The following is a 15,607-nucleotide window of genomic DNA, read 5'->3' on the forward strand; positions in this document are numbered from 1 at the left end:
GGAAATGACACTAACACGTAACTATAAGGATTATTTACATGTTATTTTGTGTAATTTGTATTACACCTTAAATCCAATCAGAATCAGAGTACAATAAAATTATAAACATTATTATCTCCTAATTCCTAAATGATTTTTTTTTGGAAATAATTATTATTAAAATTGAATTGAATGAATAGATAAAATTGGCTAATTATTCCAATAATTAAAATTGGGAAATAATTTCTCAAAGAACCCCACAATGTTTTTTGGTCATTGGCTAGTCAAAATCACCTTCCACAACCCAACAAAAACCCATCTCCCTTCTCCCAAAACCAAACAAATTCCTCCAAAATAAACATAAAACACAATCTCAATTGAAAGCTTCACTTCATTACTTCATCACACTTCACTCCTCGATTCTCTCTCTACTTTCTCTCTCTTCTCTCCGACTTGCGAGCCGAGCGATTCATGCTACCAAGAGCTTCACGACTCGCCGGCGCCGCCGCCTCACGGTGGTTCTCCACCGTTTACACGGCGGCGCCGGCGGAAGCAGAAGAAATGTTCAGTGAAGCTTGGATGAAAGTTGTGCCCAACTTTGCCCCACCAAAAATTCCTCTTTCTTTTATCCAACCTTCTCCTCCAATACCCACTTCAATTCCTTCCAAACTCACCCTCAATTTTCATCTTCCTTACTCTTCCCACCTTTCCAACAAACAGGTAACATTATAACATTAATTTTCTTTTGTTTATATTGTAAAAGATTTAATCTTTGAATATGGATTGCTTAATTATGTTCTTTTGTTTTTATATCTTACATGAATACGAATTTATCAAAATGTTGAAATTTTGGGTTTGTTGTTGGTTGATGAATCAATTGTTTTAATCGTTTTGGTGTAGATTTCGATGGGTTTTACTATATAACAATTTATACTGGTTCATTTTATTATTATTATTTATTTCAAGGAATGAAAGCTGCTGTGTTACTGAGTCTGTTTTTTGAAGTATTATTTATTTTATACTATAAATAGTAATTATAGAGGTATAAATTTCTGTTGGTACATGATTTGACTATGTTTGAAATATTGGTTCATTTTTGTTTGCTCAACTTTTTTTGGTCATATGTTTGTGTCACCTTTTAATTGTCAGATCTCTCGAGACTTTAATCTGTTGTAAGCAGGTACATGGTTGGTGTCTTGGTGATACCTAGTAAAATATATGGGTATCACAATCAAGATCAAAATTGAAACTTCACATTGATATAGAAAAGAAATTGTAATCTAGTGGAAATGATACAATATGAAAATATTTTGCAGATTTTGTGATTTGAGTGGAAATTAGAAATTGGAATTTTAGACAAATGTACCTTCATTTATATGGCTGTTCCAGTCTTCTGTATCACGATGTTGTTTTCGATTTTAATGTGGAGAGTTTAGGCTAGAGAATCATGTCTTGTTACAATATTGAGGTTTAATTGAAGTGCTGGACTTTCATTGTTCCTGCTCTAACATCTTCCTATTTTTGGCAAAACCTGTTTTGTGTAAAATCATAGTATGGGACATGAAAAGAACAAAAGGCGTTTCAGTCTTATACGTAGGAGTGAAGCTCTAGGCTGGATCATGAGGTTGTTTCATGTGGTGCTGAGCTAAAATAAACACCATACTGAGTTAAAGCTTGATTAGTTGATATTAGATGTGAAGGTTCAATTCAACTCACAAAGTAGTCATAACTCATAAGTGATTCTAGTAAAATTTTGATAATCCGGAAATTTTATATTTTATCTGTTTTCCAGAACTACTGGATTCTCTTCACCCCTAACCAAATAATCTTATCGACTTTCTGTGGGATGCCATGGAATAAGATCCTTTCTATTTTGTCTTTTCTGTGTAGCCTTTGAAACCTCTTGGTGTATCTGTGTATGTCTTCTCAGCAGGCTCTTGATCATTGATGACTCCCAATGCTGTTTTGATTAGATATTTTGGTAAATGTGACGGATGTGTTCAGGTTGGTTGCTTTTATGCCTTCTCATTTCTAGGTATCTTACCATATATCACTGAAATAGTCTGCTCTAATAGTTTAATTTAGACTTGAAAAAGTTGACAAAATTCAGATCTCCTGCTCTCCGCATCCTGAAGTCTGAACCAAATTGAACTTTCTGATGAAGATGTGCAATGCATGCCTAATCAACAATTCCATCATCTTTGCAATCAATTGTAAATCATAGTTGGTCTTGCTGATATATATGTAGTTTGAGCATGAACTTGTATGGAGTAAAAAGTTGTATCAACAAGAATCTCATCCCCAAAACCTAATATGCAGGTTGATATGGTCATAGTGCCAGCAATAACTGGGCAGATGGGTGTTCCTCCAGGACACGCAGCAACCATGACAGAGCTGAAGCCTGGCATTATCTCTCTTCAGGAAGGCAACGAAATAACAAAATATTTTGTCTGTGGTGGCTTTGCCTTTATCCATCCAAACTCAGTTGCAGACATTATTACAGTTGAGGCCGTTCCTTTAGATAACATTGATCGTACCATGGTCAAAAAGGGGCTTGCCGAGTTCTCACAGAAGTTAAATTCAGCCACTACTGATTATGAGAAAATTGAAGCACAAATTGGAGTTGATGTCCACAACGCGCTACAGTCTGCTCTCACGGGGTAAAACTGCAGCAATATTAGTAATTGAGTATGATATTTTCCTGGGAAGTTTGCCTGTTAGTCTTCCTCGACGTAGTGTAGTGTACTAGTGGATATGCAACTATTTCTCTCTTTGGCCAAAAGCTAGAATGATAGTGTAATTTTCTTGTATTTTTATCATGTACTATGTGGCAATGAAATGGTCAAAGAAGGTAGATTTTATTGTGTACTTTCTCCTTGTACTTGGTAATGCCTGCGGGGCTGTGACACGAGCAGTATAGCTCATTAAACGTGGGATACTTTGACCCCCTTCGCGGGAATATGTGAACAATAAGAATAAGGTCCATTCTAGCACAAATTTGAACTGAAGGATTACCTTCTTGCTAAACAGTTTAGGTTAATTCATGGTTTAATATGATTGTTACATTGTTAGGTCTTAGTAATGCAAAGCTATTTGGAAGAACGACAAAATCAACTGAACTGGTGCAAAGCTTCAAATTAGGAATGGATAATAGTTCATGTTAAGAGTATTCTCAGGCTGATTTACAGTACACTGAAACAATAACAGTTCACGTTAAGAGTATTCAGAAACATACAGAAACTACCCGAGTAGAGTATCACGATAGCATTCTAGCAAAGGTATTTACCAGTTCCCAAATCAACCCAAAAGAGCTACGAGTAGTAATGACTAGTTAAAATTCAAGAAATGGCTAAACCACAAGAGTCTGCATCTCAAAGACACTGGAATTAATAACATCCTACATACATCGCAAAATCAAAAAGAGAAAAAAAGGTGCAGCTCTACAACCAACTGCCAACTCTACTAACATGAACATCAAGCATGGCCTCAGTGGCACAGAACATAACAAATAAATTAAATTTAAAGGGTGCTTCACCACAATCAGTCAACCACAAGCTTTCTTCGCTTGTATCTAACCATCACCTTCCCCTTCACGCCCACCACCATGGCATTCCAGTCAATCTCTGGGAATGGAGAAATTAGCTCAAACTCAAAATTCCTTAGAAGATGGCTCCAAATTGCCTTAATTTGCAAATAAGCAAATGGCTCTCCAAGGCAACCATGCCTGCCCCCTCCAAAAGAGATGTACGAGAATTGCCCTGCTAATTTATCCTCATCCCTACCAGGGGCAAAACGGTTAGGATCATAGCTGTCTGGATCTTTGTATATATGTGGGAGACGGTTGGCGAATGCTGGTGAGGTAGCAACAATATGACCCTTAGGGACATCATATTCTTTACCATCTTGAGTAGTCACACTGAAATCACCATGTGATTGGCGCAACAACATAATCAGCGGAGGATGGAGTCTAAGTGCTTCCTTGATGCAGCGATGCAAGACATCCATCTCTGATAAAACATCATGGTCTACATTCTCCCCATGCTTCTTCATGACAGTTTTCTGTTCTTCAACAACAGCAGAAAAGAATTCTTTATAACGAAGAAGATACGCACCAGTCCATGTAGATGTAATGGAGCTGGTATGTTGACCAGCAAACAGTGCAGCAATCAGAAGACCTGTGACCTCTCCCTCTGTTGTTGCCCGACCATCTTTGTACTTTGAGTCAATAAAGCACTGCAACATGTCATTCTCACACTTGCCAGAGGATTTACGGGAACATATAATCCTTGCGAAAATCTCTGCAAGCTTCTTACGGGCTCTATCACGGCGGCGATGACAAGGAATTGGAAGATATGGGAACATAACACTAATGGGTTGCATCCCATTATCAAGATCGTGAAATAAGGCAGACACATCGTCAAAGAGCTGGTCACGGACTTCCTGACCCAGGAGACATCTACTGGCTGTCAAGATAATAAGATGCTCCAACTCGTATTTCAAATCAACCTCCCCAGACTCTCCCCACTTGGAGAAGTAATCCTACATACACAAAAAATAATAATTTTGTATAAGCAGTATAATGGTATTAGAATCAGAGAAAAGACTAGCAATATAAAAAAAAAAAACTATCATTTTCAGATTCAAAATACATCAAGTGTATTGGATATTAGGTACTGTAAGTGTTCAGTACTGCAAATGAATTCACATCACAATATCAAACACTTTAGCCCTTTAGGTAGAGGAATATGACATTCATTGCTAAAGGATGACATCAAAATTCAAATAAAATATATAGGCAGAGAATATACAATGAATGCTCTCGTCATAGATTTTGGACATATCTGAGTAAATATCATTGTCTCCCAGCGCGATTAGGACAGTCATTATTGTAATCTTATATTGATCAATGAAAATCATTCTGGCCATGGAGTTTTACACAACTTAACAAGAACCATTGAATTGTGCAAAGCTGTATCAAATCAGACAAATTGCATTTCCCTAAAGAAGATACAAGCTACACAAAGTGAAACTAAAGGGAAAGGAGAAAAGAAGTGAAGAGAAAGACCTGAGCTTCCACAACCATCTGATCAACATAACTCTTGAGTTTACTGGCACGAAGAGCCTCAGTAAAGAAGCGGAACTGCTCCTGGCGAACAGAGTAGTCTACATCAAAGACTACACCAGGTCCAAAAGTAGGGACATTGAAGCGATAGACCTCTTGCTGACTGAGATCAGTCTCAGGTGCCTTGAAAAAATGAGCAGACACCTCAGGACCAATCAAGAAGGTAATATTCTTATTGACAAGATTCAAGGTGAATACACTTCCAAGCTTTGGGTACTCTTCCTTCAGCATGATAATGGGGCCCTTAAGAAAGCGAAGAAGGCCACCAATGACAGGAGGAAAAGCCTTTATCACCGGAGGTAGCCGTTTTGCAGATTTCGGCATAATTAGTGCTGATATCAATTTAGCAGCTATAAGGGTTGCTACAATTAGTAGCCCCACATTTAAGAACTTACTGTCCATGATCTCTATCTCCATGTTTGTGCTAGCTCTATCCGCTACTAACTGAAGATTAAAGTGAGAATAATTAACCAAGGAACAAATATTAAGGTATGTATTCTCAAAAGAAAGGTTAGCACTCATCAGAGAATTTTCTAGTGTTTCAAAGAATAAGAAATGAAAAAGTCCACAAAGTTCTGAAACTCCTCAACTAAATATCTCAAAATTTCAGAAGCCATTCTCAAAACCATATGATTTCCCCAACACATAAACACAAGACACAAGACACAATCGTAGGTCTTGTATTCGACAAGTGTATTGTATTCCTTAGTTACAAAAATTACATAAAACTATTAAAGTCACCCCTTTGCAAAGTTCAATTTTAGGTGAATGGTGGTATACAAGTAACTCCAAGTCTCAAACACACCAATCCGATGATATTAACTGTCGTTAGTCATTCACATAGATAGAACAGACGTGGATGTCAACTAACTTAGTTAATTAGTTAAACTCTATGGTTGGCAATCGGATCGAATGCCGTCTACGACATTACCCTTTATGGCTCTCTCTATACCAAAAAAATAACATACACAAAGAAAACCAATCCCACTCACCTTTTTCCCAAACAACAATTTTTCAAATACTTAAGATAAGAAACCATTGATACAGAGAAAAGAAATCGCAATTGGACTCGATAAAAGCAAGGCAAAACAACAGCAATAAACAAATAATGCTCCACCAATCAAGCAGATCATCAAATACAACATTGTAATTATATCAATCTCTAGTTAATCAAATGTATAAACTTATAAATCTAACAAAACCCAGAAAACTCAGATTATGAAGTGGCATCACACGAATAAGTATCAAAGAAAAATTTATAAATACATGCATAATAATAAGATAGAAACATTACCAGATCATGAAAAATGCAGGAAATTAGCAATGAAAGGAGAGAGAAGATGAAAATGTGAAGAGGGGTTGAAACGTGAGGTATTTGCACAGCACTAAGACATACTGTCACTAATTGAAATTGACCCACTTGTTTGTTTTTGTTATTTTTTGATTTCGAAGAACAGTGTGCGTAAAGCTGTGGGGTTAGGCGGATTATCCCATGTATTATACGCTTAATTTTTGTTTTTATGCTTTATATTATTCTTGATTTTGGGAGATTTCAGTTTTACTTTTCGTTGGCTTTTTATTAATTATCAGATCAGTGGTTCAGATTTGAAGATTTGATCTAAGTGATTCCAATAATCTATTTCTTTAAAGTTGGGATCTGGATGGATGGAGTGGACTAGACATGGGCCATGGGGGATGAAGTTGATCTAGAGTGAACTGGTTTAGTTTGTAGCACAACGCATCTGGTCCCAAGATAGCGTGGTACGATATGTTGTGCGTGTTGGGCCGTAGGTTGTGCTTGAGTCACGTTCTTTGTTGCAAAAGTATGATGTGAGTCGATATAATGGATACTCGTATGACAAAGCATGGTAAAACTATTGAACTCGGTGGATTGACCTGACATGACACGCTAGTCTTTCATGGCTCAATGCCCCCATTGCCTCCTTAGATAGTGGTAGAAGGATTAGGAATAAGATTTAAATCCGATTATGAGAATGATTAAGAATTGATTACTTTAGAGCCTTGGAATAAAAAAAAATTAGGCCCTTTTAGCTCATGGCGAACATACCCCAATTTAGGATTCTCAAATACCAAAACCCTAAACTATAAGTTGAATTGTCACATTTATGCTACAAATAACAAATCTATTACTCGGTTACAATGCATAGAATGCACTATAACAAATATTCTTATGTCTTGTATTTCAATCTTTGAATGATAAGAAATGACGAATTTAAAATAAATACAAAGTATACTAGTTTAAAATAATCTCTTACTAATTAAATACAATTACATATTTTAGGTTTGACAATTTCAGCTATGTATTTAAAAACATTAAAGACATCATGATAATGATTAATGATGTTGTAGTGTGGGAACAAATAAAATCATCTACTTACAATTATTTCTGCTTGCTTCTAATAACAAGCTACAATTAAGCTAAATACTTGTGAGTTTAGTGTATGGACGAATAAGTTTAACTGAAATTGAAAAGTGGGTAAGGTGCTGAAAAGTACGGATTACATTGTTAGAAACATCTATAAATATAACTAAAGTAACAACCGCTGACATCATCCCCTATTTAAATTGTACAGGTGTCAAGTTGTGGTAAAAAAAATTCCCGCCTAAATCAATTACTGACATCATATTCTTATTTATATTTTTACTTATTTTTTGAAACCTTCTTATTTTTACCTTAAATTATTAAATTATATATACGAAGTATATTTTTTTGAAGACAATTATTATAATATGTTATTTCTGTTTATTTTTTTTCATTATTATGGATTGATAAAAAAAACTATCTGGATTCCAAATATAATTACTCTATGTTTAAGAGTACTCTGTATTGTATAATTCGGTTAAATTTTTACTATCTTCAAATTTATTTAGATCTAAATACCTTTGCAATTAATGGTTTTGTATCTATATATATTTTTTTTTCTCATATGAGGTACATATATATTTATTTCAAAGAAATTTTTTATGTCGTGCATCGCACGGGACTAATTTAGTTTATACTACAGATCACTGTGCATGGCACGGGATCTAACCTAGTTGTTACAATTATTTCTTTTGGCTGCCCATGATAGAGCATGTTATAGTTGTCCAAATCTTTTCTGATTTCACTTAGCTATCCTTTTTGCCCTGCTTTAAAGAAACATTGTTAGAAACCCACCTTAAGGGAAAGTCTCCTAGGTATTAACTTTGTAATATTTGTTGAAAACCAATACAGTTTTTCAGCCAATCATCTCTACTTTATCCAAGTTGCTAGGGGTAATTTGAGTTATTCTTCTCCAGCTTATTAGCTCAAATGACTGACCTTTGTGCATTTCCAGAATGTATGGATTTTGAATCCCATGTAAGCTATTAAATGACAGAATTAGATATTGATTTTGCACGTCATTGACATACATGAACCAGGACTATTGATAATGAAGCCATATAAGACTAGCTATGAAAGAATATCAATTACAACTCTAACTACGAACGTATTTTAAAATTGGAAACCCTAGCTTCAAAAATACAAAATGATAGGAACTTACCTAAATGCAGAACCAAATTTAAACAAGAATTGAAGAGACCAACATCAAATGCAACTGCATGATAGGATTTCAATATTTCGACTTATTCATCTTCGTCTGCAGTTTGCTCATATACTGCTGTTTGCTTAGGAAGAGGAGAGGGATCTATCACCGTGTCTACTACTATAAGTCATGATGTCTAGTCAGGATTCTCCTTAGTCCTTATTAGAGGTGTCAAATACACACCCGACCCGATCCGATCCGAAAAATATCCGATTCAGATTTGGACTTGTGTGGACATAACAATTTAGTATGACTCAACTTTAAAAATTTACCCGACTCGACCCGACAATATCAGACTCAATCCGATCATCCGAATTAACACCCCTACTCCTTATCAATTAAAAAAAAGAAACAACTTCATGACTCAGGTTTCATAAGTATTTGGATTAATTGGACTACAAGTACTTCGTATTATATTAGAGTTTGGGTTGGATCATATTGTATATTGTTTATTATGGAGTATTCCATAACTTATTGTAGAAAGTAGATTGATTACAGTCTTTTCAGCCATGTTTGATTTTAGGTTGAATTAGGGCCTGTTTTGATTGAACTGAATATTTTATGAGAGAAGGAAATTAAGAACTGAGCTGAATTGAAAATAATCTAAAGAGAACAGACCCTTAGTTATAATTCAAGACATCTAGTTTTGAATATGCTTAAGGTCAATTATATTTGGTTTATAGTGCAATTTTAGTGTTGTAAATGAATTTTATGGTCTGTTCTGTTCACCTTATTTTCACTTATTAAGATCTGTTAAATTTAGTTAAAATTTAATAAGTTCTGATAAGAGTTACCCAAATACAAATAAAACTAAAATAAGTTTTAATAAGGTCTAATAAGTTCAGATCAGTGAAAATCAGGTGAATAGAATGCACCCTTAAGTCCACAATACAACTTCATCTTCTTACTACTATTAGATTGTGAGAGATATTATAAGACTTTTTTCAATTTTATTGATTGAGAAAATGTGCAATTTTGCAACAAAATTAAGTGTTTTTTTTTTTTTTCTATTTTCCTACAATAAAATGGGTTAGTTGAAATAAATCAAAACAAACCTCAAAACTACAGCATATCAAAAAAATGTCCAATCCACATAATTATCTAAAATAGATGGTGAAAATTAAACTCACACTCGTTCTAGAAATCTCATATAGTATGTGTCAAAAAAGAAAAAAAAAAAAAAGAAATCTCATATAGTAGAAGAAATTGTGGATATTATTAAGATAGTACTTGTATATTTGCAACTTTAGAGTAAATTTCAAAGATTTATATAAATAGTCGACTTGCGAATATCAACACATATATCTAATTAGATACTTCTTACTATATTTGTTACAGAGTAGTTGATATCTAAATGCTTGAGAATTGAGAAGTACAAAAATACAAAATACTTGAGAGTAAAAGTTTGGGAGTAAAAGTTTGATAAGTTGTTTGGTTGACTTTATCGTAAAAAGTCAAACTTGCATAAGAATTATGTTTCTCTATGGCCAACTTAACCAGATAATTTCCTCACTTCCTAGTAGGCATATTCTTAGATGTACCATTGTGCATCTAAGGTGCCTACACCACTCGTCAAATATCCCATTTTATATACCAAAGTGCCAAACACACATACATACTATGTACTACTGGAGTTTTGGTATATATTACTTCATCTCCTTCCTTCAATCTTTTTCCTATTTTATTTCTTTCCTTATTTCTTAATTTTCACAAAAAAATTTCTCTTGTTTCTAAATTCTTCACTTAATTTTTAATTTTGGTTGAAATTTTCTCTCTCCACTGTGTTTGACATTATCTTCTTCTATTAAAATTTTCTCTCTCCTTCATTTTTTATATTTTCGTTGATTCGTGATGGATTAAATTGGAATCTTGAAGTGATTGTTGATATAAGTTAGTTTATGTTATTGATATGTAATTTGGTTTAATTGGTTATATTTTTTAAATTTGTGATTTGTAACACCCCAATAATTCTCTCTTTAAACCTGTAAATACCTTTAACAAAATACAAGAGAATTACTGACGTGCTACCGCCACGTGTTCAAACGTTAAGGCTGATTTAGAATTTAGCAGCGGAAAAACTAACTCAGTTATGAAGGAGTTTCAAAACCAACGAATAAAACCAAATTAAGTGTTACAAGTTGAAACTATTAAGGCCCTTATTCAAAACCCAACAAAAGTAGTAAATAAATAAAACCAGAGTTTAAATAAATTCAAACTTATGAAAAGAAATAAACTGCAATCAATAACCAACTCTCCACTCAAAATCCCACCACCTTGATGCAAGTCCAAACTATGTAAACACCTGTGATGAGTCTGCTCCTCAATATTACAAGTGTAAAGATTGGATCATTACAGGGTCATTGAAAGGCGAAGGCCATGACCAAAGAAAGACACATAAAAGCATGCAATCAGCAACGCTGAGTACATACAAGCTACGAAGAAAAATAATAAGAAATTCCTAACATGCTACTAATAATCAATCATCAAATACAACTTAATTATAGACTCAAATACATGACTCAAATGTTTATATTACTAAGACTTCACTAATTAATAATAGATAAATTATTTCATTATATTCATCGGATTAAGTAATAGACAAGGTTGTCCATCCCATGCTTCATTTGGAACATCAATAAAAGAAAATCCCCATGCCTCCTTTTGGAAACATCAATAAACATCCAATGGCCGCGGGCGCGACTCCGTGACCATAGCTAGTATGAGATCTCATCTAACTCCTAGTTTTTGAAAAGTATTTGAAACAAGAGACTCGTAGATCAGCGGCCTCTAGAAAAGTGCACGGCTAATACCCCGTGTACTCCAACCCCTGATTGTCATTACTCTAGATGTGCACAAATCTAGAGTTTTATTGCTCATCCATCTTGCACTTTACGTGATTTACAAGTTTAGACTTGGTGATGACTCGTATGCAAAACAATACAATTAATCCAATATCAATTCAGTCAAGTAAACCAAGTTTCCAATTCAATTCTTGATTTATCAGTGACAAGCAATTTTTATTATTGATTCCTTTAACTACCTCGGTGTATAAACACCTTGAGTGCATAAAGCACCCCAAAACCTTAACCTCGTCTTACAAGACTTAAACTCTTCCTTTACTCATTCTATCTCAATGATCATGAACGAGTAATAAATAAATCATTCCACATATTCACGTACCTTTGCCTCTAAGCGCATCTTACAAAATTAATGCATAAATAATACTTGCAAAGTAGAATAATACACAACGTACGGAAATCACAATGTATAACCAACACAATTAAGCCCAGTCTTCTCTATACATGATACTAAGTTCTCGATACATCCCTAAACATGCTTCTAAAAGCAAGGTTTCATAACTCGTATGTATCTTGAATAAACGAGTTGGTTGGCCACTTAACCAACTAGAAATCACCTTCTACAAAGTCTTCTCCTAAACCGAACAATAAGAATTCAATCAATACCCAAACAACCAAATTTACAGCAATACTAACTTACTTTAAAACCTTCAAAATCCAATTAAACAACACATTAAAACCTTCCTTTTAATTAAAATCAAAAGCTTATATATAGTTCTTTAAATTTCCTTCATAAAAACCTTAAAATACACCCTTGTACATTAAATTACAGCATGCTTAAGCTACTAACCAAATCTGAAAATTTAGTTTATATGCATCCTTTGCAAATTTAACAACCCATACTTGTAATAATGGAATAATAGCTTGAATATATATGTAGAAACATCAAAACCTATTATTTTTTAATTCCGAAAATAATAAAATTCATATTACAAAAATCAGGAAAATTAATTTAAACTTTGAACTTGATACTTTAATAAGCTATTAACATAAATTAATCATAACGGTCATATAGTGTATAGAAAACTCTAAGAAACATGATTTAAAATGCTTTAAATTCCCAAATCTACATTTTTAATAATCTGAAAATTAGTTTTAACCACTAAAAATTATGATTTTAACATAATATAAATACTATATGCTTAAGAAACTTGACTAACACGTTTTAAGCCCTAAAATCATGAAAAACCAAGGTTTAAACCCTTATTTTCTTAATTAAAAAAATCTGAAAATTATTTCACTAATTTAAACATAATAAAGATCATAAATTTGTAATCTTTTATATAAAATAAACACCATCAACTCATAATAATCACAATAGTCAAATTCAAGATTAAAAAAATTTGAACTTTAAAATAGCATAAATAAAAGAAGAAGAAAGAAAGAAAGAAAGAAAGGAGGAGAGAAGAGGCAAACTAGGGTGGCTGGTGGTGTGTTGGGCGGCGCAGCAGCAGGCGGACGCTGGTGGTGGTGCTGCTCGGTGGCTACGGTGGCTGGTGTTGTAACACCCCCAAATCTCCCTCTACGGAAATACTAGTATAATACGTATAATTATACCGTAGAGATAGATAGACTTAGGCGTATTACCGCCGCGTGATTACGCAAGGCTACTCAAACTCATTAAATAAACCAATACTTTGTAGCGGAAACTTCAAAACTCTTCTTTTATTAATACTTATAAAAATAGTAACATTGTTATGAGTACTCAAAATAAAGACACAAGACCAACACTTCCTAATCTAGGTGAAACCATTCCCGGGACTCCTCATGCTCAATCATTGACTCCACCTGAAATTAGTTAACACTGCTTACCATTAAGGTAAACAGGGCGAACCAAAACAAATAGGAAATACGGATTAGCAAATTATGCTAAGTACGATAAGTGCAAGATAATGTAAACTCAATTTATTTGCAAAGATGCTTTTAAAATAATTCCAATAATTAATCTAATAATTTCAAACTCATTATTCCAAAACCGATTCCAATGATTCAATATTCAAAATAATAGATAATAAAACCAATTCTTTTATTAAGTTTTATTAAGAACCAATTTCTTTTAATCCAATTCCTCACCCAAGTGTGCATACCCCCCAAGCTAGTCTCCTTATATTACAAGGCTATTCTTGAGGAAAGACCCGGTCATACAAAGTCCAAGGCCTTATCAATAAACCAAATCCGCATAGTGGGATTACCGACATGCTTATAAAGCATTAATAATAATAATTTAATGGTTCAATAAATCCTTTTAATATCCAGTAAATTCCAATATAATTCAAACTCCTTTTTAATAATTCCACATACTTTGAAAATCAAAACCTTTTAAGTAGATACTTGAGAATAAAATCTCATATTAATAACTTTTCAAAATCAATAACTTTTCCTTGAAAAACCTTTTATTAAATTCAACAAACTTTTTAAAATCAATTCCTTTATTTAAACACGATAAGTAATTCAAACCATTCAAAACATGATTTAAAAATCAATCATTCAAAATACTTTTATTAAAATCAATACCTTCAAACATAATTTATTTGAAAATCATAATTCAAATCAATTTAATTCAATCACCAATCAAATCATGTAAAACATGTTATTCAAACTAATCACTTTCAAAGGTATCTAGCCACCTAAACGTACATTGATCCTTGCTAGAAAAACCACATAAAAAAGAACCTCAAGAACCTTGATTCCGAATATCAATCAACACTCAATAGCGAATACACCTTGCAAATAACATAACCATAAGGTTATCACAGCATAAACTCAAATCTAATGTGCATGGACTCTAAAACTCTTTTAAAATAATACTTTAATATTAAATTATAGCTTATTTGTATTTTAGAAAACTAACCATAAAGAAGATAAAAGAATAGGATTAAAGAGAATTGAATTTTCGTAGGAAAGAATAGGCAGAACTTGCAAAGGTCATAAGTCCTTTAATATAACTCCGAATTGGGTGATTCTTGAGCCTAACCTCAAGGATTTTTTGAGAGGAACAATCTTCTGTGAAACATCAAAACCCCAAAAACTGACCAGAAGTGCCCGAAAACTGGCTTCAAAGGTATACCGGATAATATTTGTATGAAAAGAGGAGAAGAAAAGTATGAAAAAGTTTAGGGAAAAGAAGAATAAGAGAGAAGAAGAAAATTGGGTTTTTGGTGTAAAGAATATGAGAGGTATGAAGGGGTATTTATAGGCTCATGAATCAGGGAATTATGGTAGGAGAATGTAGGAAGAATTATGGTAAAAAGTATTAAGGAAATTACTTGGAGAAGTGAATAAAAGAATTAAGGAAAGTTTAGATGTTAAGGCGATTGTGTATAATTGAATATGGAATGTATGTATGTCATGAAAAATAATAAGGACATTGGGATTACTTGGGGAATAATTAAGAAGAATGAATGGCAAGAAAATATGATGATTAGATATTAAAAAAGATGGAGAAATAGAATTAAAGAAAATAAGAGATTTTGAGAAGATAATTAAAAATATAATTTACCAAAATAAGTCACCCAAAAATACATCATGGTGGCTTTAGATATTTAGGGAATTAATTTGATAGTTTTAAGGAATAAAAAATAATTGTGTAAATAATATTTATTGTATAAAATAATTAATTAATAAAATTCCAATTATTCACTAAATAAAATAACTAAGAAAATCAGATTTTCTACACATAGAAAATCCGAAAATCATAGTTAACAATTTAGGAATTTTCGGCCCTTTTAAATAAATAATAAAATATAATTTTGTTTAATTAAAATATCCGAAATATATATAAATAAGCCGGTTTTTAAAATAAAATAAATGGATAATAAATCTTATCCAAAATCCAAAAATAATAATTGAGTTTTAAAATACTTTTAGCGCCAAAATTCAAATATCATTTTGGCTCCAAAATTCAAATAGAAAAATAAATTATTTAAAATACCCTTTTTAGAAAATACTAATTAATTAGAAAATATGTTTCAAAAATACGGGGTATTACAGGTGTAGCAGCATCGATTTTTTTTTATTTTTTTTTCGCTGGTTGATGCGTGAATAGGAAGAAGAGGAAAAGC

The 15,607-nt window shown here is 32.9% G+C and overlaps 2 protein-coding genes across 3 annotated transcripts; one reads left to right on the forward strand and one right to left on the reverse strand.

Moving 5' to 3' along the window:
• The first annotated feature begins 319 nt into the window (after window positions 1-319).
• Window positions 320-2,847, forward strand: LOC145585545 (ATP synthase subunit delta', mitochondrial-like). Its single transcript, XM_081642246.1, has 2 exons — window positions 320-699; window positions 2,299-2,847. The coding sequence occupies exons 1-2, from the start codon at window positions 451-453 to the stop codon at window positions 2,641-2,643; spliced, it is 594 nt and encodes a 197-aa protein (XP_081498372.1). The 5' UTR covers window positions 320-450; the 3' UTR covers window positions 2,644-2,847.
• A 392-nt stretch (window positions 2,848-3,239) lies between these two features.
• On the reverse strand, window positions 3,240-6,528 carry LOC145585546 (sterol 14-demethylase-like). Of its 2 annotated transcripts, none has more exons than XM_081642247.1 (3): window positions 6,396-6,528; window positions 5,045-5,545; window positions 3,240-4,518 (listed from the first exon to the last, which is right to left on the reverse strand). In XM_081642247.1, exons 2-3 carry the CDS (start codon window positions 5,516-5,518, stop codon window positions 3,520-3,522), a joined length of 1,473 nt encoding a protein of 490 aa, XP_081498373.1. In that variant the 5' UTR covers window positions 5,519-5,545; window positions 6,396-6,528; the 3' UTR covers window positions 3,240-3,519. The 2 variants fall into 2 exon arrangements, with proteins under 2 accessions (XP_081498373.1, XP_081498374.1); XM_081642248.1 differs by having other exon boundaries at window positions 5,045-5,541; window positions 6,396-6,425.
• Between the last annotated feature and the right edge of the window lie 9,079 nt (window positions 6,529-15,607).

The sequence above is a fragment of the Chenopodium album genome, chromosome 16, assembly GCF_948465745.1.
Source record: "Chenopodium album chromosome 16, dcCheAlbu1.1, whole genome shotgun sequence".
NCBI lineage: Eukaryota > Viridiplantae > Streptophyta > Magnoliopsida > Caryophyllales > Amaranthaceae > Chenopodium > Chenopodium album.

What these genes read in the sequence shown, in the direction of transcription:
- LOC145585545 (XM_081642246.1), top strand. Translation starts at nt 451, where the DNA reads ATGCTACCAAGAGCTTCACGACTCGCCGGCGCCGCCGCCTCACGGTGG. An exon ending in CCCACCTTTCCAACAAACAG is followed by an intron (nt 700 to 2,298) that starts GTAACATTATAA and finishes CCTAATATGCAG; the next exon opens with GTTGATATGGTCATAGTGCC.
- LOC145585546 (XM_081642247.1), bottom strand. Translation starts at nt 5,518, where the DNA reads ATGGAGATAGAGATCATGGACAGTAAGTTCTTAAATGTGGGGCTACTA. An exon ending in AGATGGTTGTGGAAGCTCAG is followed by an intron (nt 4,519 to 5,044) that starts GTCTTTCTCTTC and finishes TTGTGTATGTAG; the next exon opens with GATTACTTCTCCAAGTGGGG.